General features: G+C 44.7%; 1 protein-coding gene across 2 annotated transcripts; it reads right to left on the minus strand.

Moving 5' to 3' along the window:
- Positions 1-27,278, minus strand: LOC106587061 (ankyrin repeat and BTB/POZ domain-containing protein 2). Of its 2 annotated transcripts, none has more exons than XM_014174949.3 (15): positions 26,174-27,278; positions 12,658-12,807; positions 10,401-10,608; positions 9,429-9,581; positions 8,236-8,401; positions 7,933-8,022; positions 6,830-6,931; positions 6,451-6,683; positions 6,044-6,318; positions 3,605-3,783; positions 3,247-3,352; positions 2,937-3,039; positions 2,671-2,818; positions 2,320-2,436; positions 1-1,268 (listed from the first exon to the last, which is right to left on the minus strand). In XM_014174949.3, exons 1-15 carry the CDS (start codon positions 27,039-27,041, stop codon positions 1,023-1,025), a joined length of 3,144 nt encoding a protein of 1,047 aa, XP_014030424.3. In that variant the 5' UTR covers positions 27,042-27,278; the 3' UTR covers positions 1-1,022. The 2 variants fall into 2 exon arrangements, with proteins under 2 accessions (XP_014030424.3, XP_014030425.3); XM_014174950.3 differs by having other exon boundaries at positions 2-1,268; positions 2,320-2,433.
- Positions 27,279-27,598: the final 320 nt, after the last annotated feature.

Below are 27,598 nucleotides of genomic sequence, written 5' to 3' on the forward strand. Positions count from 1 at the left end.
ATAAAAACGCTGATGAGAATTATTGTGAGCAAAACATTTATTGACATACTGTATCTACAGAACAATAACATATTCAGAGTTCTGTTATTCCGGTACAATATATACCGTATCAACCCCAAGTTCCATCCACACGAGAGAGGATGGACTCTAGTAAGTAACAGCAGTCCAAAATGCTCTAAATGCTTTATTTCTTACTAACAAAGAGTCTCAGTACCTGTTGTTACATTGGTGGTATATCCATAAACCTTCATCATATTCTAGATCAATTAAAGCCATAGTACATTGCATCCATTTCCTCTCTTAAACAATGGACTATTTCTAGATTTCCTATGTCAGTCCCGTGGAATAAGTCCTACACATCACTAGATGGCAGCAGTACTCCTCCAGTTATCCATCAATCCTCCTTCCTGCTCTATGGGCTACCTGAGGAATTGATGGTGAGGTTGCGTTCCACAACTGCAAAACTCATTAAGCTTCTGTCTCTAACTTTTTGCAGCACCTTCAGTTGTACATTCCCTATTTGTGGCATGTGTGGCAAGAAGCTGCTTAACTACCATTGCTTCTCTAACCATCACTCTGAAACTAAAGTAACTGTCTTAGCATTACCTTGGGCATTCACAGAGGCAGAGAGAGCACGTTTGAGGGCCTGTAAAAGTGTTCTGTCCGGTGGCAGATTCACCTAGGCCCTGCCTCTTCTCTCCCTCATGACAGAGTAGCATTACCAACCTGTGCTGGCAACAGTGGGGACATCACCGCACTGCGAGATACTACGCTTCACTACACCGGTTATTTATCTCCAGGAATGCTGGTATGTCTGTCCTTCTCCCCACATGGGGTCCATCTCAATATTCTAATGTGGCCTCCTCTCCTCCATTTCCTTCACACTAACTGATATTTAAGAGCAGATATAGCAGTACCTTGTCTTTCACATATGTGGTTATTTCACATCAGTACAGTTGAAGGAAACGAGACAATGGAAGAACAAAGAAGCCAACTATGACTACTGAGACGCAGCCGGTGGCTTACTGTCTGCAGGGAGGGTACAGCGAGAGCAGCCTGTGGACCAAAGTGACCTCCAGATCCTCCAGGAGGAGAGAGGAGTGTTGGTCCTTACATGGTCCACTCCGGGCCTCTGTCTCTGGGGAGAGCTGGTCCTGATGGGCCCCTCCCAGGAGCAGCCTGTGGAAGTCCTCTCTCTCCAGGAGCTGTTCCATGTGCTGCAGGAAGAAACCTTCACAGAACCTCCTGAGCTCGGCCGCCCCGTGATCCTGGACAGACAGACAGACAGACAGACAGACAGACAGACAGACAGACAGACAGACAGACAGACAGACAGACAGACAGACAGACAGACAGACAGACAGACAGACAGACAGACAGACAGACAGACAGACAGACAGACAGACAGACAGACAGACAGACAGACAGACAGACAGACAGACAGACAGACAGACAGACAGACAGACAGACAGACAGACAGACAGACAGACAGACAGACAGACAGACAGACAGACAGACAGACAGACAGACAGACAGACAGACAGACAGACAGACAGACAGACAGACAGACAGACAGACAGACAGACAGACAGACAGACAGACAGACAGACAGACAGACAGACAGACAGACAGACAGACAGACAGACAGACAGACAGACAGACAGACAGACAGACAGACAGACAGACAGACAGACAGACAGACAGACAGACAGACAGACAGACAGACAGACAGACAGACAGACAGACAGACAGACAGACAGACAGACAGACAGACAGACAGACAGACAGACAGACAGACAGACAGACAGACAGACAGACAGACAGACAGACAGACAGACAGACAGACAGACAGACAGACAGACAGACAGACAGACAGACAGACAGACAGACAGACAGACAGACAGACAGACAGACAGACAGACAGACAGACAGACACATACATATGGGTGGCAGGTAGCCTAGTGGTTAGAGCGTTGGACTAGTAACTGCAAGGTTGCAAGATCAAATCCCAGTGCTGACAAGGTAAAATCTGTCGTTCTGCACCTGAACAAGGCAGTTGACCCGCTGTTCCTAGGCCGTCATTGAAAATAAGCATTTTTTCTTAACTGACTTGCCTAGTTAAATAAAGGTAAAAATAAATACATTTTACAATGATACTAATGCAAGCACCACTCACACAGGCACACTGTCTATTATGATCATTATAATGGACTGCATGTACTAATTTCAAGGTGCAGACAACACACAGATACAATTATGACTTATAGTTTTAAGCCTGCATAGGACAACCTTTCACGATAACAAAGTTTGAATTCTTACCGTAGACATCAAGTAGATGCTGACAGCATTGTCCAGGGTGATACTCTGGGAGAGCAGGATCTCACACTGCCTCTCTAGCACCTCCAGCTGGAAGAAACAGACCACTGGCAGCAGCTGCTGACAGAGGAGCAAATAGTACTTCCATCACAAGTCACCACTCCAAACATACAATCACATCTTTCCAAAATGCTTACATTTCATGAATGACCTCCACTATGTTGTCTTTCCACTCCTCAATGAAGTGATAGTGGGAGGCCATTCCTAAAGCTTAACCACTGTGGTACATGTATGGATCAACAATGGGATGTATGAATGAAGTTGCATCAGTGTAAATGACGATACATTTCTTACCTCCATAGCGTCAGCCTGTGACAGCCGCAGCCCTTCAGTCCCTCCACAGTACAGACAACTCATCATCCTCTGGAAGGTGCTGTATGTGATGTCAGAGATGTGGATGGTGCTGGTGTCTGACCCACAGAAACTTAGCAGGTACCGAAACCTGAAAGAGACTTGATAACCATCTTGTGGACACAAAAGCACAGACTGCCGCTGAAAACACTAGAGCCTGCACTCAAGGTCATACCACCTCAGGTGTGAGGAGGGAAATGCTAGCTCACCTCTTGGAGGCAGACATGAGGAGAACCCGGTGGGCGTAGAAGGGACGGCCTTCCACTAACAACATTATGTCAGACATCTCTGGGTTGTTCAGGAAATGAGCATCTGGTGGATGAGAGAGACCGAAGTGACGTTTACACCATTTAGAGTCAGAAACATGCATTGAAATACATGTACACAACGAAGCATGATTTATACAAAAGTTAGAGTTACACTTTGCTGAAATGAAGTGAAAACTCGGACCCTAAGAATCAGAATATTTAAACAGACTACAGTTTGTTCCATATGGAGAGAGTATGCCAGTCTCCATACCTAGCTGTGTGGAGAGAGTGAGGTCCATCTGAGGAACAGAGGGAGTAGGAGCAGAGCCATAACAGTGAGAGAAGATGGCTGACAGTCTCTTGGTTATGGCATAGTCCTAAAGGGATATAATCATGTTCAGAAAGAGTCATGTGATTTTATATAACAGCCATTGCAAGTTTGCAACCCATTTTATTACAACATTTTTTGATTTCTCATTCATACTCTGCTTTTGGTTTGAGGTTCCATTGAACATTTACTCAATGAAAACTTCTTATGACATACTGTAATCTACATGGAATACCCAACACCAAACAACACCGACTGAAGGAGAAATTGGACTGCCAGGTAGCCTAGCAGTCATGGCTACCTTGCTGGTTGCAAGCATGTTAAACAAGAGAGGTAGAGCGAGCGAGACCAGCTCCTGGCAGTAGTCCTGTGGCCTGATAGTTGTGAAGTCTCTGAGGAGAGAGAGGGTCACCTCATCCCTGGACAGTTGTTGGGCTACATGGAAGGACTCCAGCCACATATGGAGCTTCCAGGGGACACCTGGGGAACAAATAAAGGAACAAATTAGGGTCCCATGTCACGTCCTGACCAGTATAAGAGGTTATTGGTTATTGTAGTTTGGTCAGGACGTGGCAGGGGGTATTTGTTTTATGTGGTTCGGGGTTTAATGGGATGTGTATTTATGTATGAGGGGTGTTTGATTTATGTGTTCCGGGGTTTTTGGGTAATGTTCTTGTTTTGTATTTCTATGGTTTTCTATGTTGTGTATTTCTTTGTGTTGGCCTGGTATGGCTCTCAATCAGGAACAGCTGTACATCGTTGTTGCTGATTGAGAGTCATACTTACGTAGCCCTGTTTCACCTGTCCCTTGGTGGGAAGTTGTGGTTGCATAGCTGTGTGTTTTAGCCTGCAATCCTGTTCGTTCGATCGTTTTCTTGTTTTGTTTGTTACGTGTTCAATAAAAGTCGTTAAGAGCACTCAACCCGCTGCGCCTTGGTCCACTGCGTACGATGACCGTTACATCCCAAGAGATTATTTACCTACAGTTGAAGTCAGAAGTTTACATACACTTAGGTTAGAGTCATTAAAACTCGTTTTTCAACCACTCCACAAATTTCCACAAACTATAGTTTTGGCAGGTCGGTTACGACATCTATTTTGTGCATGACACAAGTCATTTTCCCAACAATTGTTTACAGACAGATTATTTCACTTATAAATCACTGTATCACAATTCCAGTGGGTCAGAAGTTTACATACACTAAGTTGACTGTGCCTTTAAACAGCTTGGAAAATTCCAGAAAATGATGTCATGGCTTTAGAAGCTACTGATAGGCTAATTGACATAATTTGAGTCAATTGCAGGTCTACCTGTGGATGTATTTCAAGGCCTACCTTCAAACTCAGAGCCTCTTTGCTTGACATTATGGGAAAATCAAAAGAAATCAGCCAAGACCTCAGAAAAAAAGTTGTAGACCTCCACAAGTCTGGGTCATCCTTGGGAGCAATTTCCAAACGCCTGAAGGTGCCACGTTCATCTGTACAAACAATAGTACGCAAGTATAAACACCATGGGACAACACAGCCGTCGTACCGCTCAGGAAGGAGACGCGTTCTGTCGCCTAGAGATGAATGTACTTTGATGTGAAAAGTGCAAATCAATCCCAGAACAACAGCAAAGGACCTTGTGAAGATGCTGGAGAAAACAGGTACAAAAGTATCTATATCCACAGTAAAACGAGCCCTAAATCGACATTACCTGAAAGGCCGCTCAGCAAGGAAGAAGCTGCTGCTCCAAAACTGCCATAAAAACGCCAGACTACGGTTTGCAACTGCACATGGGGACAAAGATCGTACTTTTGGAGAAATGTCCTCTGATTTGATGAAACAAAAATAGAATTGTTTGGCCATAATAACCATCATTATGCTTGGAGGGAAAAGGGGGAGGCTTGTAAGCCGAAGACACCATTCCAACCGTGAAGCACGGGGGTGGGAGCATCATGTTGTGGGGGTGCTTTGCTGCAGGAGGGACTGGTGCACTTTACAAAATAGATGGCATCATGAGGCAGGAAAATTATGTGGATATATTGAAGCAACATCTGAAGACATCAGTCAGGAAGTTAAAGCTTGGTCGCAAATGGGTCATCCAAATGGACAATGACCCCAAGCATACTTCCAAAGTTGTGGAAAATGGTATTGGAGTGGCCATCACAAAGCCCTGACCTCATCCTATAGAACATTTGTGGGCAGAACTGAAAAAGTGTGCGAGCAAGGAGGCCTACAAACCTGACTCAGTTTCACCAGCTTTGTCAGGAGGAATGGGCCAAAAGTCACCCAACTTATTGTGGGAAGCTTGTGGAAGGCTACCTGAAATGTTTGACCCAGGTTAAACAATTTAAAGGCAATGCTACTAAATATTAATTGAGTGTATGTAAACTTCTGACCCACTGGGAATGTGATGAAAGAAATAAAAGCTGAAATAAATCATTCTCTCTACTATTATTCTGACATTTCACATTCTTAAAATAAAGTGGTGATCCTAACTGACCTAAAACAGGGAATTTTTACTGGGATTAAATGTCAGGAATTGTGAAAAACTGAGTTTAAATGTATTTGGCTAAGGTTTGTGTAAACTTCCGACTTCAGCTGTAGGTCAGTCATTGAGAACAAAGTCTCAAACAACCTAAAGTGGATTAAATAATATTTCTGTGCTTTCGGAATGCTTGATTCATGACAAGTCCTTCACAAAACAATGATGATGGCATAAAACAAAAGAAGTAGGCCTACAAAGAATCCATACCCAGTGATCGTAGCTCCATGGTGACATCCAGGTAGCCGTGTTCAGCGCTGTAGTAGGCAGCCTGCTGCAGGGCCTTCATCTTGGCCTTACATAGCCTGGGCATGGGGCTGGAGCTACTGGGGTAGACAGCAGGGCTACAAGGGCCGAGGCTGGGGGGAGGTAGTGAGCCAGCCTCTTCTTCCTCCTCCTGGAACCCCTCAGCCAGTATCTCCTGCAGAGAGAGAATGTCCTCCTTCCTCTGCTGGGGCTGGGTCAGAAGCCTCCTCAGGGTGTTCCTGTAGGAGAGTAGAGGATGAGTATCCATTCATTTATTCAGTTCTGACTGAAGGTAATAGACAAAGAAAGGACAGCACTTTAGACTATTGAGACATAACCCAAGCCTGGACTAGTTAGACAGGTGTAGCTACCTGTGTCCGTGTGCAGCGGCGTAGCTGAAGCAGTTCATGTCCTCATAGAGCGGGGATGTCAGAGCGTTCCAATCATGCACTCTGAGTAGAGGGTCGGCCCCGTGGGCCAGCAGCAGGCTCACCATTTCATAGTTCCCAGCAGCAGAGGCCAGCTGTAGAGGAGTCTCAGCAGAACTCTCCTGGCTGGAAGTAACAGCAGTCCCCTCCACGTCTGCACCCACCTCCAACAGCAGCTATACAACACAGAAACCCAGAGGAATGGTTAGTACTACACTACACACACACAAAAAAAACCTTCCCACAGGCTAGCACTATCAAGTCTGAGATGTGTGATTAAGAAACTGTGTTAGACCCTTTCCACTGGGCAGTGAGGACTCACCTGAGATACTGAGAGGTGTCCATGCAGCACAGCAAAGGTGAGGGCCACCCAACCACGACTGTCTGGGTGGACTGAGGGCTGTCTGGGGGAGCAGCAAGGAACCTGAGAGAAGAATGAAAAATGTTACATATCTCAGTCTAAAATGTACACTACTGTTCAAAAGTTTTGGGTCACTTAGAAATGTCCTTGTTTTTGAAAGAAAATGTTTGTTTTTTTGTCCATTAAAATAACATCAAATTGATCAGAAATACAGTATAGACATTGTTAATGTTGTAAATGACTATTGTAGCTGGAAACGGCAGATTTTTAATGGTATATCTACAGTACATAGGTGTACTGAGGCCCATTATCAGCAACCATCAGTCCTGTGTACCAATGGCACGTTGTGTTAGCTAATCCAAGTTTATCATTGTAAAAGGCGAATTGATCATTAGAAAACCCTTTTGCAATTGTGTTAGCACAGCTGCAAACTGTTGTTCTGATTAAAGAAGCAATAACACTGGCCTTCTTTAGACTAGTTGAGTATCTGGAGCATCAGTATTTGTGGGTTTGATTACAGGCTCAAAATGGCCAGAAACAAAGACCTTTCTTCTGAAACTCATCAGTCTATTCTTGTTCTGAGAAATTAAGGCTATTCCATGCAAGAAATTGCCAAGAAACTGAAGATCTCGTAGAAAGCTGTGTACCACTCCCATCACAGAACAGCGCAAACTGGCTCTAACCAGAATGGAAAGGGGAGTGGGAGGCCCCGGTGCACAACTAATCATGAGGACAAGTGCATTAGAGTGTCCAGTTTGAGAATCAGACGCCTCACAAGTTCTCAACTGGCAGCTTCATTAAATAGTACCCGCAAAACACCAGTCTCAACGTCAACAGTGAAGAGGCGACTCCGGGATGCTGGTCTTCTAGGCAGAGTTCTTCTGTCCAATGTTTGTGTTCTTTTGCCCATCTTAATCTTTTATTTTTATTGGCCAGTCTGAGATATGGCTTTTTCTTTGCAACTCTGCCTAGAAGGCCAGAAAGTTACCAGATTCTTTCAACCCATTACATGATATACTATCTATATCATATTATGCTAATATCTTTCGAGTAGTAGTGTTCACCGCCAGGTCCAGGTTGGCTCCAGCCTCCACCAGTATCTGGACTAGAGCCTCGTCTCCACACGAACATGCGTACATCAGAGGGGTCATACCCTGTAGGTCAGAGAATACACATCTTACTTTGAACAGTCTCTACACTCTCTAACACCAGTCAGAGTAAGGCATACAAGCAGAAGACTGACAAGTTTAGTTTACCTTCCCTGTCAAAACCTGTCAGTCTTATGTCTGAATATGTATATTTCCTACCCCTCTCCCCTACATCTCTATCCCCACCATGTATCTCATATTCCCTATTCCCAGTCCTACCTGGTCATCCATAGTGTTAACCCCTGATGGTCCCAGTAGCTGTGTGGCCTGACCAATCAGGTCTGCTCTGCCACAGGTCAGCATGCGGAAGCCCAGGTCCAGCTGAAGCTTCTCTGTAGCAGCCTTAGAGTTCAGACGCCTAAATGAGCTGGAACAACACTCAGGCCTGGGAGAGAGGGAGAGACAAGAGGATAGGGGGGGGGAGAGAGAGAGAGAGAGAGAGAGAGAGAGAGAGAGAGAGAGAGAGAGAGAGAGAGAGAGAGGGAGAGAGGGGCAACAATGAAAACTTCTAACATGCATAACTCTTCAATAATGACAGTAGGCCTACTGTTATGTACTGGTTTCACAAGTCAACAGTATGGTTCAGCATCTTTCTATTGCATGTTACGGTAATATACACTCACTGGCCAGTTTTTAGCAGGTACAGCACCCGTTCACGAAAATCGATCGCTCCTACAGACAGTAAGTCACGTAGCCGTGGCTTGCTATATAAAGCAGGCAGACAGGCATTGAGACATTCAGTTACTGTTCGATTGACCATCAGAATGGGCAAACGAGTGACCCAAGCGAATGGTGCGAAAAACCAAAAACATCCAGCCAGTGGCAGTTATGTGGGCGAAGACCGCTTGTTGATGAGAGAGGTCGAAGGAGAATGGCAAGAATCGTGCAAGCTAACAGGTGTGCCACAAAAAGACAAATAACGGATCAGTACAACAGTGGTGTGCAGAACAGCATCTCGGAACTCACAACTCGTTGATCCTTGTTACGGATGGGCTATTGCAACAGATGGGTTCCACTCCTATCAGCTAAAAACAAGAAGAAGCGGCTCAGTGGGCACATGATCACCAACACTGGACAATTGAGGAGTGGAAAAACATCACCTGGAACATGACAGCGAGTTCAGTTTACTTCAGTGGCCTGCGCAGTCCTCAGACCTCAACCCAATAAAGCATGGAACGGGCTGTTCTCAGAGTTAATGTACCACCGTCCAATCTGCAGCAACTGCGTGATGCCATCGTGTCAGCATTGACCAACATCCTTGTGGAACGTTTTCAACACCTTGCGGAATGCCCCAAAGAATTCAGGCTGTTCTGGAGGCAAAGGGGGTTCCGACCCGGTACTAGATGGGTGTACCTCATAAAGTGGCTGGTGAGTGTATGTCATTAAACATGCAATGCTCAGTGTGTTTCTACCTCAGCTGTCTGGGCTCACAGTCCAGTCCTGGGAGGAGCTGTCTGGCGGTCTGTCTGACATCATCGCTGTCCACCAATAGGCTGCGGCGGTGCTCCGCGTGTACCACGGCAACCCGTATCCACTCCATCAGAGGGGGAAGGAGCATAAACAGTCTGGGGGGAGGAGCAAAGATTCAAACATTGAAGTTATATAATTTATTAACTTTCCTCAATGGCTCAAAATCCCACAATGCCTTCAAATCTGGCATAAAGGACCAATTCCTCAGCCTTTTGTACAATAACGACTACTTAACCTTTTCCTGCAGTGGGCTAAAACAGGTTCACACAGGGTGTTTTTTGGTAGTCTTAATGTGTGTTGATGTAGCAACCTCCCATAACTTTTGCCCTAATTGAGAAAAAGGGTACCATTTTACTGTTAACAAAGGACTATAAAGAGAACACTGTTTCCCTGATGTGACGCTTGTTTTAGAACATGTGGTCTCTTCACCTCCCCAGAGCACAGAGGCAGGTCGTTATGGCAGAGATCTGTTTATAATGTCTAGATTCTCATGTCTCCGCCCTAACAATGGGAGTCGTTGTCCCAAAGGCAGAAAAGCAGGCGACAAGCTTACGTCCAAAATAAGCCCATAGAAACACATTGGGCTTATTTTGGAAAGATTTTGGCGAGAGTGAAACCTCTCGCTTCACCTTTTCCTCTCTGGTTATAGTTACTGAGATCACAGGGCTCAACAGAGACACAGAGCTGAGTCTAACTGGAAGCTAACGGGTTAATGGGGCCTGTGATTATAATTGGTACCAGGTGGAGGGAAACAATATCTCTGTGTGCCTAAGCATACAAGAAGACACATGCACACGCTCAACACTCACGCGCACACACACACACACACACACACACACACACACACACACACACACACACACACACACACACACACACACACACACACACACACACACACACACAGCCCTTACCTCTCTCTGCTCAGGGCCATCCTGGGGGGTTCTAGATTTGGGTTCTCCAGTGATTCCATCTGTGGGCTAGACAGGAAGTAGTAGAGGGTACGCATGGCATCGGGCGCCCAGAATACAGGATGCTGATTTGCTGGGCAAATAGGGCTGAGGGAGTGGCTAACTGCGCGTAGGCGCTGTATGTGGTGCATGGACCGTGACACCAGGTCACCTGAGAGGAAACAGTCACACGCGCATTTAGTATCACACACATCATCATCTGATACAAATCCATAAAACCTCAGCTATACATGCTCTATTAAACATAGATGCTGTAGATGTAGCATGATGTACTGCAGTACCCACAATGCTATGTATACAGTATTGGTTTCCTTACCAATGCATGTGTAATGCAAAACTGTGGGACTTTCAACTTCTGTCAGTACACTCATAGACAGAGCTACATTGCACGTTTTCCCTTTCAGTTTCTCAGATATCACAGGTAGCAGCTGGATGTAACGTTAGTCTTACGTTAATCAATTCTGTGTCTTATTATATCTCTTTACAGATGAGACAATGAGAACGGTTCAGTGGTCGAGTCTCAGATAAAGCTCATTAGAAGTCAAGTTTGGGAGCAGAGTCGGGCTTAGCTGGGCTCCACGGCACGTCCTTCCTTATAGACCCTTAAATCAGGAATAGTCGTCCTCAGCTGTAGCTATCGCAGTCACTTATCCCGCAACATATGTGGAAGGCATTAGAAAGAAGAGAAGCTAGCTCTTAAACGTAGCAGCCAGAGAGCTGTGAGAGAATCTGCTCATGTGGAAGAGATTATAATCTTAAAACGACTACTCCTTTTTTAATGATGCCAAGACTCCTGAAGTAGCCACTGTGTCTGTCAAAGTACATGCAGATTTGAGTTCATATCATATTTACAGTATGTACTGTATATCCATATGGGAAGATATACTAGACAATGTTTAATCTCTAGTGATATCAATAAGCACCACAATTATGATACATTTTTTTCTTTCTATGTTGAAACAAACTGTATGTTGTCCCATTTAATTCATGCGCTTGGTCTCCAAGAACGAACAAGTGTGTGCACTGTTTTGCTAGGTGCTACTCCCAAGATGACCAGAGAGGAAAGGACCCACATGGAATTTGTTTGGTTTGTGAAAACAGGGGAGTGTGTGTGCGTGTGTTTGGGGTGTGTGTGTGTGTGAGGGGCGGGGAGAGCAAGGGGGTCTATAAGACCCTGTGGCTGACATGAAAGTGCCCTTCTGTTTTGGGAACACACAGTAGTCTGTTATATAGCCTAATGTTTCAGTGGATACGAAATCCCTGTCTGATTCTAATGAAGGGACCCTAGAGACAGACCAAGGGTCAGATTTTTAAAAAAGACAGTGAACAGGGTTAACTTTATTATGCTATCGTCAGACCTGAGACCAGTGTTGTTATCTACACCAACATCGTCTGTCTGTCATCCTTTCTACAATGCTAGCTTTGACATAATTCGTAAAGCTGTGTTTCCTGACCAGTCCCTACTAGACTGTGGCTAAAGAGTTAAGTTTGTCGACAATGCGCCATTTAAAGATAATTTCCGATTGAGCCGACGGTCTCTGCGAGCACGGCAACATTGCCTTTAAAAGGTGCATTGTCGACAAAGCATGATGGGATTGAATCCCGGCCTTAGTTGTTGGCTAGAAACGTGTTTTGTCTATTTGAGAGGCTATAGCTAGGTGGGGCACAGCACTTTAAAATGTTTCGGGGACAACTGACTTACAGAAAGAGACGTCTAAGTAAGTTTACATTCTAACAAAATACATGAGACAAATGGACAGTTGGATGGATTCAAAATTAGAATTTTGGGTGCCATCTTTCCCAAACAGTGCCGCCCTACTTAGGTGCCCTAGTTTTAATGAAGATGAACAACAGAAGAGCAAGACAGACTGGGGATGTTGGAGTTAACAGCTGGTACCACTCTAAATGTGAAAGATGGCCCTCTACTCAGAATAAGGTTGAACGTGGTCAGTAGGAGTCTGTGCCTGCAACTGTCTCTTTCTCCTGACTAGATAAGGCTGATGAATCACATGCATAAGGACCAGATAGTTCCTCGCTGGCTAGGACTAAAGCGAGAGGCGTATGTGAGTGTTTGGGAAAGCGTGTGTGAGAGAGGGAGTCTTTGAATGTAAAATGAAGAGGGTACGTAATACGTTTGAGAGTGTTTGAGTGAATGTGAAGCTTGAGAATGTGACACACACAAAGACACACACACACTCACTGAGCTCTGTGATGCTGCCCACGCATGTGGCCAGAAGGGACTGTTCCAGGGTGCGTAGCTCCAGATGGGCGTAGGCATCCTCCCTGCTCTCCATTGGTGCCCGGGGACCCTTTGTGTACGGACTGACATGGGCTGGCAGGGATAGCTCACCTGTACATACAAAATGTACACACAAAATAATTGTTAGCAAAATATATAAGGTTGAAGATATCAAAGGAACATTTACTCATAATGAGTTAGTAAATCCCTCAAAGACCTCAACTTATTTAAGCATTAATGTAGTGTTTCAACTCACACTAACGCTGTCAGTGTCTGCCACCATGGCTCGACATCTGCACAGAAACAACCAGGACCACAGACGGACTATATAAAACTTTTGCTTTGGAGGTGAAGGTTGAATGCACTGCTAGTTACCAGGACAGTTATGTAACCAGGGAGAATAATGAGGGGATCATATCGGATTTAGTTTGTTTTATGAACTAAGATTCACTCTGAGAGAGAAAAGACTGAGGAGACATGGGGTGAGAGGGTAAATGTTTAGTTACATACCACCTCTCTCTGTCCTCTTTTACGAGCTCTCTCTCTCTCTCTCTCTCTCTCTCTCTCTCTCTCTCTCTCTCTCTCTCTCTCTCTCTCTCTCTCTCTCTCTCTCTATATATATATATATATATATATATATATATATTCCCACCTTTAAAATGTGAATTTAGCCTTTAATTTAAATCTTCAGGAAATGAGACAGATAATGCCTTGATGCATGTGATCACATCTTAACCATACCCCAAAATAAAATTGAATTCTCATTTATAGGGTGCACTCTTAGAAAAAAAAGGTTCTACCTAGATCCAAAAAAGGTTATCCTGTGGGGACAGCCGAAGAACTCTTTTGGAACCCTTTTATTCTAAGAGTGTAGTAACAGAGTAGTAATGGAATGTTCAACGATTTACTGCCTGACCAAAAGGGGTTTTAACTAATCTATTGCTTTCTCCCACAGAGAATTACAGCCCTACAAGCCACAAAGTCAGTAATGTGTACAGTATATGACACACACACCCACTCCCAAATAGAAACACCCCTTACAGGGAGGTTTCCTAGAAACACAAATATAAAACATGCACGCGCACACGCACATACTCCCACACAGGCAAACACACACACACATGCACACATTGTGTGAGACGGGTATTTGCTGACTCTCTTGTATTTTACACAATGGAAAAGGCACCAAAAGCCAAAAGCCAAGCTAGGATAGCTCTGCTCTCTACAGGCGTAGTATGCAACGTTCCCTCCCCCAAGCCACTAGTCTTACTCAGCTATTTATATGAGTGTGGGAGAGGGCTGTGTATGACGTATTGATGTTAAATGACTAATGGCACCCTATTCTCTATATAGTGTACTACATTTGACCAGAGCCCTATGGTCCCTAGTCAGAAGTTGTGCACTATAAAGTGAATAAGGGGCCATTTGGGATGCACCTTAGGAGAGCATTCAGAGTGATCCTGATGAACTGAACCCACAACCACTGTCCACCCTCCGCCCCATACTAAGTGGATAAGCCATACACATAGACAGACAAACAGTCACACCCCACCTATCTTCCCTCACACCATGGTCCCCACACTGGCAACCCCCAAAACGAATCATGTCTCATCAGTGACTCTACACACAGCCTCAGACTCACCACCATGTGTGTATATTTTTGTGTGTATCGTGTATGTTAAGTGTGTGAGAGAACTTTTCAAGTAGATAGGAGTTACTCTGTAACTTTTATCCAACACAACTGGAGGCTTTCATTTGGATTGAAAGAAATCCAATATTTATAACGGGACTATTGGTAGCAATTGTAAATCACACCAAAGATGAATTGTTCGGTTCACAAACTAAGCTTAAGCCACAACCAAAGATAAACTGTCTGTAGCTCCCAGGTGGGTCTCAATCCAACTGACTTAGTCTAGGTGTTCTAAAAAAGACTTATCTTGGTTTGAAATAAATATTTTCTTGGTTGTAGAAGCATAATGAAATATAAGCCTTTTGGATAACTTACATTGATTACCCCTAGCTACTTTGTTAGGGGGAAAAAGTAAGGTGTGCCGTCTGAACAAGTATTTGTACATATAGTCCATTCATTCACAACAAGAGGCCAGTCTTCAGGGGGTACAAAGCACAACTGAGTGTTTTCCAAACCCTACCTGTGCTTGCTAACTCCCCAAGGCTACGGCTACTGTGTGTGTGAACACAAGCCATGCTTACTTGCCTAATCATGTATGATTACGTTATTTCCTTTTCCTCCTTCCTCCTGTGTGTGTGTGTGTGTGTGTGTGTGTGTGTGTGTGTGTGTGTGTGTGTGTGTGTGTGTGGTGGTGTGCGTGCGTGCGTGCGTGCGTGCGTGCGTGCGTGCGTGTGGTGTGTGTGTGTATGAAAACAGAGGCACAGTCACCTTTCTGTGACACACAACATGTCCTTTCTGTGGCAGGGCATAATGCCATGACTGTTTGGTCAGACTAAAACAGCAGTATGGATAGAGGGGAGACATAGGGACCAATCCTACCCTGAGTTACACATATACTACCCAAACTTTACTGAAACCCCCTTTTGACAGAAGCGCATGATTTACCAGATGTCCTGCACATTTCTCAAAATGCATTAGCTCAAAGGGCTTATGCAGTAATGGCAAAATAACCTTTAATTCTTTCATATTTAAAAAGTAAGAGTGTAGAATAAGAGAAAAAGGCAGCGAAAGGCAGAGAGGACATAAAGGGAAAGAGTGAGAGAGAGTTAGAGTGCGGGTTAGAGTGGAAGGAACCTGTTGGAAATAGACACAGGGGTCAGTCTGCATGTCCTGTCTTGGTGTTGACATCTGACATCTATGGTCATTATGATAATTTGCCTTACAAAAGCACAGTAAGGGTGTTTCAATCGTGTCACAGACACTAGGCACTATGATGGGCCTGTAATCAATCACATAACAGTAGGGTTAAATGTGATCTGATTTTATGAACCAACAGTACATAATCACCCCAAATTCAGAGGTCGCTGCCTACAGGTGCATGGAAATTCCTGGTTGCCCACCTTGGCAGCTGAGAGTGCCTGGAACCTGGAATCGCTGTCCGACATGTCACTGCACGGAGTATCGGAGGAAGTAAAGGACAAGATGGCAGCCCGGGAACTACCGACAGATCTCGACTCATCGCCTTGACCATTTGGATCGACGGGCGACTACGCAGGAAGGAGATTTGATTTCACTTGCCCGCCCAAGGATTCCACCTCGTCTCCGAGGCATCCCGGAAGTCCCCGATGGCTCTGTTGCCGAGACAACATGAAGCTATCTGAGTTCCCTTGAGAGTCTCCAAAGTCTGCCTATTCACCTTATCCCGAGCCAATGCAACCAAGCAGAGCTAGTCTGTCTCCAGCCGAATGGCTATACAGGCTTCACTGACTTCAGGCAATGAGCGTAGCAAAACGGGCTTCAGCCCATGATGGCACCATAAAACCAGTCAATAAGGGGATTGTGTCTCTGGAGCCAAGAGAAACCAAATACCACGGGAACTGATGAGATTTAATGAGCAGGAATTGGATCGTCTCGCTGTGGTTCCCTGTCACACGTAGGTATTCACACTAAGAGTTTCCTGTATTGCGGGACTACTGGTAATTTCGTCTCCACCTGTCCACTAAAAGACCAGGCTCACCGGTAGGAGCGATTACTCTGGTGGGCCATACGGATAACTTTTTCTCTCCCCTTACCCATTTTCTTGCCATTTTGCTGTTGTGGAACCAGTCGAAATCTCTCCGGGTACTCATTGACTCTGGGGCCAATGAGAGCTTTATGGATGCTACCCTGGTGTCCGAGCTGGGCATCCCCACTCAGCCCCTCTCCATTCCCATGGATGTTAGAGCCCTGGACAGGCGCTCTATATGCCGGGTCACCCACAATACCACCCCCATCTACCTACGTGTGACAGAGAACCACAGCGAGACAATCCAATTCCTGCTCATTAAATCTCATCAGTTCCCGTTGTATTTGGTTTCACTTGGCTCCAGAGACACAATCCCCCATCTCTTTAAGGAATACCTGGGATAGGATAAAGTAATCCTTCTACGCCCCCCCCCCCAAAAAAAAGATATAGATGTACAATTGTAAAGTGGTTGTTCCACTAGATATCATAAGGTGAATGCACCAATTTGTAAGTCGCTCTGGATAAGAGCGTCTGCTAAATGACGTAAATGTAAATGTAAATTGACTGGTTTTATGGTGCCATCATGGGCTGGAGCCCGTTTTGCCACGCACATTGCCTGAAGTCAGTGCAGCCTGCCACCTGGAACTCCTTCCACCTGGTGCGGATACGGGAAGGGGACCAGTGGAAGACTGCCTTCAACACGGCCAGCGGTCACTACGTGGATCTAGTCATGCCATTTGGCCTTACCAACGCCCCAGCTGTTTTCCAGGCTCTGGTTAATGATGTTCTTCGCGACATGTTGAACCAGGTTCGTCTTCGTCTACCTCGACGACATCCTCGGCTTCTCCTGCTCCGCCCAAGAACACGTGGTCTACGTTTGACAGGTTCTCCAACACCTCCTGGAGAACCATCTTTTTGTGAAAGCAGAGAAGTGCGAATTCCATCGCTCCCCCATCCCCTTCCTGGGTTACATCATCGCTGCAGGGAGTGTACAGATGGATCCCGGGAAGGTGAGAGCGGTGGTGGATTGGCCCCAGCCTACTTCCAGGGTGCAGCTGCAACGTTTCCTGGGATTCGCCAACTTTTATCGCCGCTTTATCTGGGGTTACAGCACCTTGGCTTCCCGCCTGTTTGCACTGACCTCTCCCAAGGTTCTGTTCACGTGGTCCCCAGCTGCTGACCGGGCGTTCCGGGATCTCAAACACTGTTTCACCACAGATCCCATCTTGGTTCATCCTGACCCGTCCCACCAGTTCGTGGTGGAGGCCGATGCTTCGGATGTCAGACTGGGGACTGTTCTGTTGCAGCGTTCTACCCTGGACCTCAAGTTACATCCCTGCGTCTTCTTCTCCCATCGCCTCAATGCCACGGAGAGGAACTACGATGTGGGGAATCGTGAGCTTCTCGCAGTGAAGATGGCGTTGGAGGAGCGGAGGCACTGGCTGGAGGGGGCGGAACATCCGCTCATTGTGTGGACTGACCACAAGAACCTGGAATATCTCTGCAACGCCAAGCTTCTCAAATCCAGGAAAGCTAGGTGGGCCCTGATTTTTGCCCGGTTCAACGTCTCCCTCTCATACCGATCGGGATCCAAGAATGTCAAGCTAGATGCGCTGTCATGCCGCTATAGCCCCACGGCTATAACCTCAAAACCCGAGATCATCCTTCCCACCTCGTGCCTGGCGACGGCACTCAGCTGGAGAATAGGGAAGCATGTTCGTGAGGCGCAGTGTTTGTGATTGTCTCTACCCCCCTCCAGTTGTTTCCCATCTTCCTGATTATCCTCAGTGTATTTATACCTGTGTTCTCTGTTTGTCTGTTGCCAGTTTGTTTTGTTCTTCAACCCTACCAGCGTTTTGTACCTTTTGGACTCTGATCTGGATTACCGACCACCTTGACCTGTCGTTTTGCCTACCTCCTGTTCTAGTAATACACTTTTGTGTATCTGTCCGCATCTGGGTCTTCCCTAAAACGTGATATAACTAGGAAGTTAAACTGTTTTCCGGATGAGTCAAAAACAACATTAAAGGACTAAATGATATAGCTTCCCAGTTAACACAAACCATGGCCATTTTCAAACAGACTAGTAAAAACTATAAAGGGATAACCTCTACTCTGGAAGACAATACAATACATCTGATGATACATCTAGAGATGTTATGGTGCAGAGGCAGTATGAGCCTGCTGTTATAGAGATCTGAGAGGAGGAGGATGATGATGAGACATCAAGCTGTGTGTGTGGATAGCGCAAAGAGAGAATGCTGAGAACAGATCCTCTCGTGAGAGGAAGCACCTTATCTAGTTTCACAGTGAGAATCGAATATGTTGGATTTACCGTCACAAAGTTTATGGGTTAGGTACTATCACTTGCCATGGTCATTTGATCATATTGAGTGTAGGTCAGATGTATCTAAAATTGAGAGGGGCACTCGGAGAAAGGAATGTGAAGGGGGAGGGATAGAGGGGGAGGGATAGAGAGACAGAGAGAGACAGAGAGAATACTAGATATCTTGTTCCTTCCATCCTCTCCTAGACCTGTTCATGACTGTAGTAACAGCACCTGCCAACCTACCAATGTCAGCTTCACAGTAACATTAAACCTGACTCTTTCCCCCATAAAAGCAATAATCAACACCTAGTGTGTGCTTTATTAACAGTTCCTTTAAGCTTTAGCATAACCCAGTGAGCCATAAACCCATGCCCCAGTATAAGAGCGGAATGCTGGCCTCTAGCCGTGTATGTAGTGTTTATTGCAGTGGTTCCTAACCAGGGGTAGTAGAACCCCTGGGGGTACCTATCCACAGGGGGTACTCATGAGACCATAGGCTTCCTGGTAAAATGCACATAAGGGGGTACTTCAGGGGTACTCCAGACAGTACCACACAGTAAAAATAAAAGTGTTAAGTTAACACATATAGAGTTGAATTCAACACTGTTTCAGATAACATTTGGTCCCAGTCCACATAGTGTTGAAGTTACTCTACAGGTAGTGTCACATTTTCAGAGTTAATTTGACTCAAAATTGTGTTAAAATTCACACATGAATGTGTAATAATATATAGCACTGGTTTAACATCAATAGGCTATTACTCTATAATTAAGTAAATGTCAAAGTGAAAACTTTGCTATTAGTTGTTGACGTTACTTACATGATTATTTGAGGATGTGCAGGAGCAATTGCATTGACATGCAAGTCGAAATAATGATCATCCACAACCACAGCAGTTGATTGGTGCGTTTTTTCATTCCACTGAATTGAGTTGGATTTACATCGCAATGACTGCATAATTTTACACTCCAATTTAATTCTGACACTAGAGCTCATTGACTCCTCATAATGTTGAAAATACTCATCCCGGGTTAAAATAAGTCAACACTGTAATTTTTTACTTTGCAGTCACCGAAAAAGATTGGGAACCACTGGTTTAGAGCATAACCTACTGTAGTAGCTGCTGTGTACTTATTAGTATTTACGAGGTGTTTGTGTGAGGATTGTATACACTAGAGAGTAGCCCAGTTATTACAGACTAACACACACTGTCGTTAAAAACTGTTGTTAAAATCTTAAATGAGAGGCAATTACACGGTAGAATACGTCTTTGACATATGGTGTTGGTTTGAGAAGTAGTGCTACTGGTTTCTACTTCGGTGATAATGCCTGAGAAGCCGGTGTTTGGAGGATATATTGACATGGGTGTTGTTAGGCCCGAGACGAAGTCAACGGGCTACCAACATATTCAGATAATGAGTGACATATTTTCATTAAAAACGTTATTTGATTAATTTATTCATACTATTTCATCCCTCCACAAAATATAGTCCCGAAACACATCTAGGGTTGCTACACAAGCCGGCTGGTCGTTGACTTTTTGTTCTCTATCTATGAACGCGACCCAGTCGTTCGTTTTAAATGTTCCATTGCCATACTGGCTGGCAACGTTCTTATCCCTTGCTTGCTAACTAGCCAACTATGGCTAACTTACAGTCACGTCAAACAGTACATCTGCATTGCGTGCTGTTTGGGGTTTTAGGATGGGTTTCTGTACAGCACTTTGTGACATCAGCTGATGTAAGAAGAGCTTTATAAATTCATTTGATTGCTTGATTGATGAGACAGTGGATTGAGCAGTCAGATGGAACAGAGTAAATAGTAATTTTAACGTCATAGATTTAGCCAGTGGTACAGTAACTTGTGGAATAGACTCCGACTGGAATGTACTTTTAACCAATCAGCATTCAGGATTAGACCCACCCGTTGTATAATGAATTCCATTAGGACCAGGGGCGCAACTTTCACTGGGGATGGGGGCGACATGACCCCCCCCCCCCCACATTCTGAAATAAAAATGTTGTCCCCCCCAGTTTTATCATTGCATTGTAATACAAAATCCAACATCAGTGTGCTTTAGGACCATGTGGACGCCTCAGAGCGCTTGGGTAAGCTGTTTGGTGGTTTCAGCCGGCTGGATTTAGGACTGCGTGGACACCACAGAGCGTGCAGAGGCAGCTGTTGTCTGTGTTCTTTTTCTCAGAGATGTAAAAGCAAGCAGAGCATAAACTGGCTACTCTTTATTTGACTAATGTAGTTGGCAAGGTAACTGCTGTTTGACTTAACAGGAAAAATGTTTTTATTCCCAGTGCTGAGCTAGTAGTGTAACTGATATGCAACGTTAGCTAATGTTTCATCCCCACTCGACTGAAGTTCTGTCTGAAGTGAATGAACTAACTTCAGCCTAGCTATCTGTCAGGTAGCAGTATCTAACAGTTGTTGTGTGTATGGAAATGTTTTGTAGCCTTTGTTTTGTCCGGTTTCAACAGAAGTAAATTAACTTGGCTCTATTTCGCCAGTTGATGTACCATTAGATCAACTGATCCATGTTAGTATAGCAATGCAACGTTACCGATCTGTCAGTTTCCCTAGCTAATTCCCTACTTTTCACACTGATAGTAATAAACAGCTCTAGAGGCTTTACTGTCATGGTGCACAGTCAGTACACAACACTATTCTCATCATGTCTTAGCAGGATCAGATGGTGACAGGTGTCCCAGCAGGGTCAAACAGCCAGAGAAGACCAGTGTACGGAGCTCAGCTGAATTTTGCAGTATATTGCAGTATATTATAACAATCAGTGAATGGATCTTTTTTTTATCCCTTTTTTTCTCTCCCAATTTTGTCGAATCCAATTGGTAGTTACAGTCTTGTCTCATCGCTCATCCAGGCTCTGTCACAGCCGGCTGCGACTGGGAGACCCATGGGGCGGCGCACAATTGGCCCAGCGTCATCCGGGTTAGGGGAGGGTTTGGCCGGCAGGGATGTCCTTGTCCCATCGCGCACTAGCGACTCCTGTGGCGGGCCGGGCGCAGTGCACGCTGACACGGTCGCCAGGTGTACGGTGTTTCCTCCGACACATTGGTGCGGCTGACTTCCGGGTTAAGTGGGTATTGCGTCAAGAAGCAGTGCAGCTTGGTTGAGTTCTATTGGTTCTATTATTGGATAATATAATGTATAAATGTACACCAAGGTAATTCTTTGTCATGCGTCATCTGAGCAGTATCAAATGGTGACAGGTGGCTGAAGGGAACTTTGGCAGATGCAACACTTTATTCGTTCTGTGTAGCAAACACTGGACAAGCCAGAAGCTTCAAAGATTGAAACTACTTTAAGGCAGTCTGACAAACCTCTAAAATTGATTTCTAAACTGTATCAGCGGTTGATAGAGGCTTTTCTTGATGACATAAAATATGTAAAACAAAAATGTGAGGAAGACCTGGGAGACACTACTGATGATGGTAATGAATGGATACAGATATGTTAGAATGCCCAGTCATGTTCATATAATCTCAGACAGAAATTGCTGCAGTTTAAGGCCATCCATAGAACATACTATATGCCAGTGAAACTGAATCATGCACTCAGAAATAATTCCTCTTCTGGAGGTGTAAAACACAAAAAGGGACATATTTCAATATATTATGCTCTTGTGAAGGCTGGCTGAATTCTGGCAGTGTTCTTTTATTTTCCGCATGTCTACAGATTTTCCCTTCTTTCTATTTTTGTACATAGTCCCCCCGGTTTAGGGGAGCAAAAGTATTGGGACAAATTCACTTGTATGTGTATTAAAGTAGTAAAAAGTTAAGTATTTGGTCCCACATTCATATCAAGCAATGACTACATCAAGCTTGTGACTCTACAAATTTGTTGGATGCATTTGCTGTTTGTTTTGGTTGTGTTTCAGATTATTTTGTGACCAATATAAATGCATTGTAAATAATGTATTGTGTCATTTTGGAGTCACTTTTATTGTAAATAAGAATATAATATGTTTCTAAACACTTCATGTGGATGCTACCATGATTAAGGATAATCCTGAATGACTGTGTGAGAAAGGTACAGACGCACAAATATCATACCCCCAAGACATGTTAACCTCTCACCATTACAATAACAGGTTAGCATTTTTTGGGGGGTATGATATTTGTGCGTCACTCATAATTTTCACAATTCATTCAGGATTATCCATAACTATGGTAGAATAACATTCATGTAGAAGTGTTAAGAAACAATCAAAGTGACCCCAAAATAGGCATATTGGATTATGGAGAAATGCAGGAAATTAGCTTTAGATGCCAAAAGAATTCTGAGGGAGGACCCCAAACCCCCCGCCAGGTTATGTCCCCCCCACTTTTAAAAGCAAAGTTGCGCCTCTGATTAGAACACACTGTGGGAAGATGGGTGAGCTGAGGCTACTGTGCACAGATGAAGGTACAGATGAAGGTCGAACACATATAAACTGTAATAACACTGTAATAGAGTACCGTGCAATAACATACAATAGTATAAATGGGAAAGACACATTTCTATCCAAACAAACAAAAGAGACTATTCTGTGTGTGATTGGTTTAGGAAAAAAGGACCCCCTAACTGGCCTCCAATTAGGGTTCTGACTGGTGATGTGAACCATGGCTCCTTCCTTTAACTCCTCGTTTCTCAGTCCACCACACACACATGCACGCACGCACGCAACACACACACACACACACACACACCACACACACACACACACACACACACACACACACACACACACACACACACACACACACACACACACACACACACACACACACACACACTGTGGCTTAACCACAGCACCCTAGGAGATCTCCCACTTCCAGTCCTCCATTACGTTACACCTAATGACTGTTTCCTGTCTGTCGGGCTCAGTGGGGCTTTCCCCTTAACCTTGATATACTTGTGGCAGAGCGTAGGTCTATGGTTCTGGGGACTAGAGGACCTAGGAAACCAGTGACCTCACCACTTATCACCGTGATTGCTTTTCCATGGAGTCCATTTGTAACAGTTAGGGCATTTAGCCTGCTCTGGGACTTCAAGGACATACAAAGAGAGGGAATAGGGGGGACATTTGGATTATCACAACATCATTAGTCAACCTCAAAACCAGAACACAATCTCTCTCTCTCTCTCTCTCTCTCTCTCTCACTCTCTCTATAGAATGAGTCTACAAATGTTTTTTGTGGACACAAGCACACCCTAATCACTGTGGCTAATGAAATATCAATATTTGCACTCTGATCAACACACACACACAACACACAGTGGCATGTATTCATGGAAAGCCAGGCTTCCCCCAAAAATGTACCATAATTTTCCTTCAGTTCGCAAGAGGCTGAATGTATCTCAATGGAGAAGGCATCTGTGCGAGCAAAACAGCACCCCTCTGTCTCTGTATGTGTAGCCCATCTATCTGATGCTGTATGGTCAAAAAGAGTATGATATTGTTGCTGCCCGTAGCATTGAATGCAAGGGAAGCCAGCAAGCATTTGGCCTCCCTTGATAAAAAGTATACAATAATAGCCAATCAGCATTGAGCTAAACTGAGTGAGCTCAACTTTGAATAGTCCTGATGCATAAAAAAAAGTGTCAAGGGAAGCCATTTTGGATTTGGCTTCACACCAATCACATCACATCACATCACATCAAGCCAAACGTCATTGACAGAATTTTTTTTGAATTGCTGCATCTCGTTGTGTTGTTGTCCTCAGGTCTTGCTAGCTAAATTTGGACCTTTCCTAAATAAGCCATGGATGGAGATAGGGATTTGGACTTGTGGTTTAACTTCACTCTTGTACTGGCCAATGATTTAACGGCGATTCTGATCCAACCATAAATTCATACATTGTACATCTGGCCTGAGAGGATGGAAGTTCAATATGTAGATAGATGTAGTAGTAGGCTAATGTTAACAAGCTGGCTAATCGTTGCCCATGAATGATAGGAAGTTAGGCTAGCGAGCAAGCATTTTAGCCAGGTAGCCCAGAACAACAAAAACTAAAAGCATGTACTGTATGATGGTTTCGGCATCATGAAAGAGAGGAGGATGGCATTGGCGTTTCTCTACAAGTAGGGTAAGTCAACATGTTTTTTCGATTTACACACACACACACACAGAAATCAATACCATGGATAGCCACATATTTAGCTTACGTTGATTGGACTAAATCGTTTTTGGAATCTTTTAGACTAAGCATAGGTGATTTAATGATGTTGAAGTTGAAATGGTCCTGGAATAGTAGAGGCAGCTCCTGTTTTCTTTGCGACTGATGGTACAGTGTTCTAAATCAATAGTTGTTTAGTAGTCCGAAAATGACGGAAATGTTAATTTCATTGACCATGCTATAGGTTATGTAACCAGTGGCATAAAGTACTTAAGTAAAAATACTTTAGTAGTTTTTTGGGGTATCTGTACTTTACTATTTATATTTTTCACAACTTTTACTTCACTACATCCTTTAAAAAAAATCATACATTTTCCCTGTACCCCAAAAGTATTTGTTACATTTTGAATGCTTAGCAGGACAGGAAAAGGGTCCAATTCAAACACTCATAAAGAGAAAATATCTGGTCATCCCTACTGCCTCTGATCTGACGGACTGACTAAACACACATGATTCTTTTGTAAATGATGTCTGAGCATTGGAGTGTGTCCCTGGCAATCCGTAAATAAAAAACAAAAATTGTGCCGACTGGTTTGCTTAATATAAGGAATTTGAAATGATTTATAATTTGACTTTTGATACTTAATTATATTTTAGCAATTACATTTACTTTTGATACTGAAGTATATTTTAAACCAAACCCTTTTAGACTTTTACTCAAGTAGTATTTTACTGGGTGACTCCCTTTTGTTTGAGGCATTTTATATTAAGTTATCTTTACTTTTACTCAAGTATGACAATTGGGTACTTTTCTGTTTGTTACTGTTTGTTACATGCAATATGCTCTCCAGTTTTGTGATGAAACAAAGGTGTGGTTGTCTTCTTACTGTCTCAGCCTTAGGCCTCTATATCACGGTCGCAAGGCATATGAACTAACAGGTTACAGAGCAAACATCGCAATTATCACAACACATAGGTTGTAGTATGGCTTATTTTTCCTGGTTTAGCTTCCTCAGTGATTTTACCCAAGCACTGCTACTGACAACACACACATGCATGCTTCTCATATGTGGGGTCAGTTTTTTAGAAGGGCCTCTCTCTCTCGCTCTCTCGAATATTCTGCCTGAGTGGACTTTTGTTTTGTTCCTTTAAATCCCTGAGGTTACATAATGTTTCTGCTAGACTTCCAAAAGCTGCCAGAGAGAATTATCAAAATGCATGTTCACTGAAGAACCATTCCATTGTGCGCAGTCATAGGAGAAGAAAATCATTATTGGAAAGGGGTGTGTGTATTTAGTGCATGGACAGAGGGAAAGTGATCATTGATTCACATATTGTGTCATCAGGGTTGGGGCGCACGCATACACGCACACACACACATTTACCATTGGCATTTTTCCCGCATATCAGATGCTCGTAGTTCTGCATCACTCCCCACAGCTCCGCGTCGTCATTGACGACCCCGTCCAGGATCTCAATATTTACCAGGCAACAGGTGCCCTCGCGCTCTCTCTCCCGCTCCTCTGCCATCATCAACACCCGCACGACCACTTCCTCCGCCAGGCTCTCCACGCACGCGGCCAGGCAAATGGCTGCGTGCTCATGCACGCGCACTGACACACGCGTATCCACCATCCACCTGAAGAACCGTCCCACCGGGAGGCTGAGCCCGCAGCGCGAGGACTTGCCCCGTTGACGCAGTGTCTCGCCTGAGCTCATGCAGTAGAGAGAAATGGCCCTCACCGTGCCAGCCACGCACCGCTCAGCCAGCCCCCAGCTCAGCACCAGCCGAATGGCGCTCTGCACCTCAAAGCGTGTGCATCGCCGGTGCAGCTCGCTCAGTCTCTGAGCCTCCCGGGAGATCCGAACCAGAGCCCTCTGCAAGAGCAGCGAGAGACGGCTGACTGCGTCACCGGAGAAAGCCACCTCATCACCTGCTACTTTACGCAGGACTTCAGCGATCTCCCGGTCGGTCCAGGGGACCTCTTCCAGTGTCGGCAGACGAGGACACTTGGAGAGTATGTCCTCTGGATCCTCAGGCAGCGCCGTGTTGACTGTGTCCCAGCTGGCGTTCCTACTGCTCAGAGAGTTAATCTGGTTCCACCAGGTCCCCCGGTGTGGGTGGGTGTGGGAGTGCCGGGACCTGGACGAGGAGAGGCTGAGGGACTTGCAGGAGTCCCCAGCTCCGTAGCCCGAGTCCAGACTCAGATCTTCCAGGGTTTTCGTCATCTTGGGACTGAAGGTACCTGACATTATTGTCGCTTTCTTGAGACGTGCTTCTGTTCTGAGATTCGAAGGTCACTTTTACGCACTGCAAGAAATACACCCCGTGAACGTTTCCTCTCCAAGTATAGATATATAGAATAAAATAGTTAAATGACTGTAGATACGTTTATTCAATCACTTCTCTAGTAGTTTCGATGTTTGTCCATGGACGCAGTCTTGCCTGCTGCCAGTCGCAGCTCCACAGGCACATGCACTGCTCTGCTGGCTCTGTTAAATGTTACCATTAAACGTTAGAGGAGTGAGACCAATGAGAGTTAGCCTTTGCGCGCACCAATCGGCTTTGAGAGCCCTTTGAACCAATATAGGTCAGAACCAATCAGATAAATGAAACCTATGCAAACCAGGAGTGGTATCCTGTTACAATACCATCATACAGAAACAGCTTTACAGCACCATCGTGTGGAAATGACGAAACAGTGGACTAATTCTTAGGGAACTGAGTTTTTCCTGATCACTTGACCTGACCTGACCAGGAAAAACCCTAGACCCTAGTTATAGCCAAGAACAAGGTATTTCAGTAGGGC

Source organism: Salmo salar, chromosome 26 (assembly GCF_965601325.2).
Source record: "Salmo salar chromosome 26, fSalSal1, whole genome shotgun sequence".
Classification (NCBI taxonomy): Eukaryota; Metazoa; Chordata; class Actinopteri; order Salmoniformes; family Salmonidae; genus Salmo; species Salmo salar.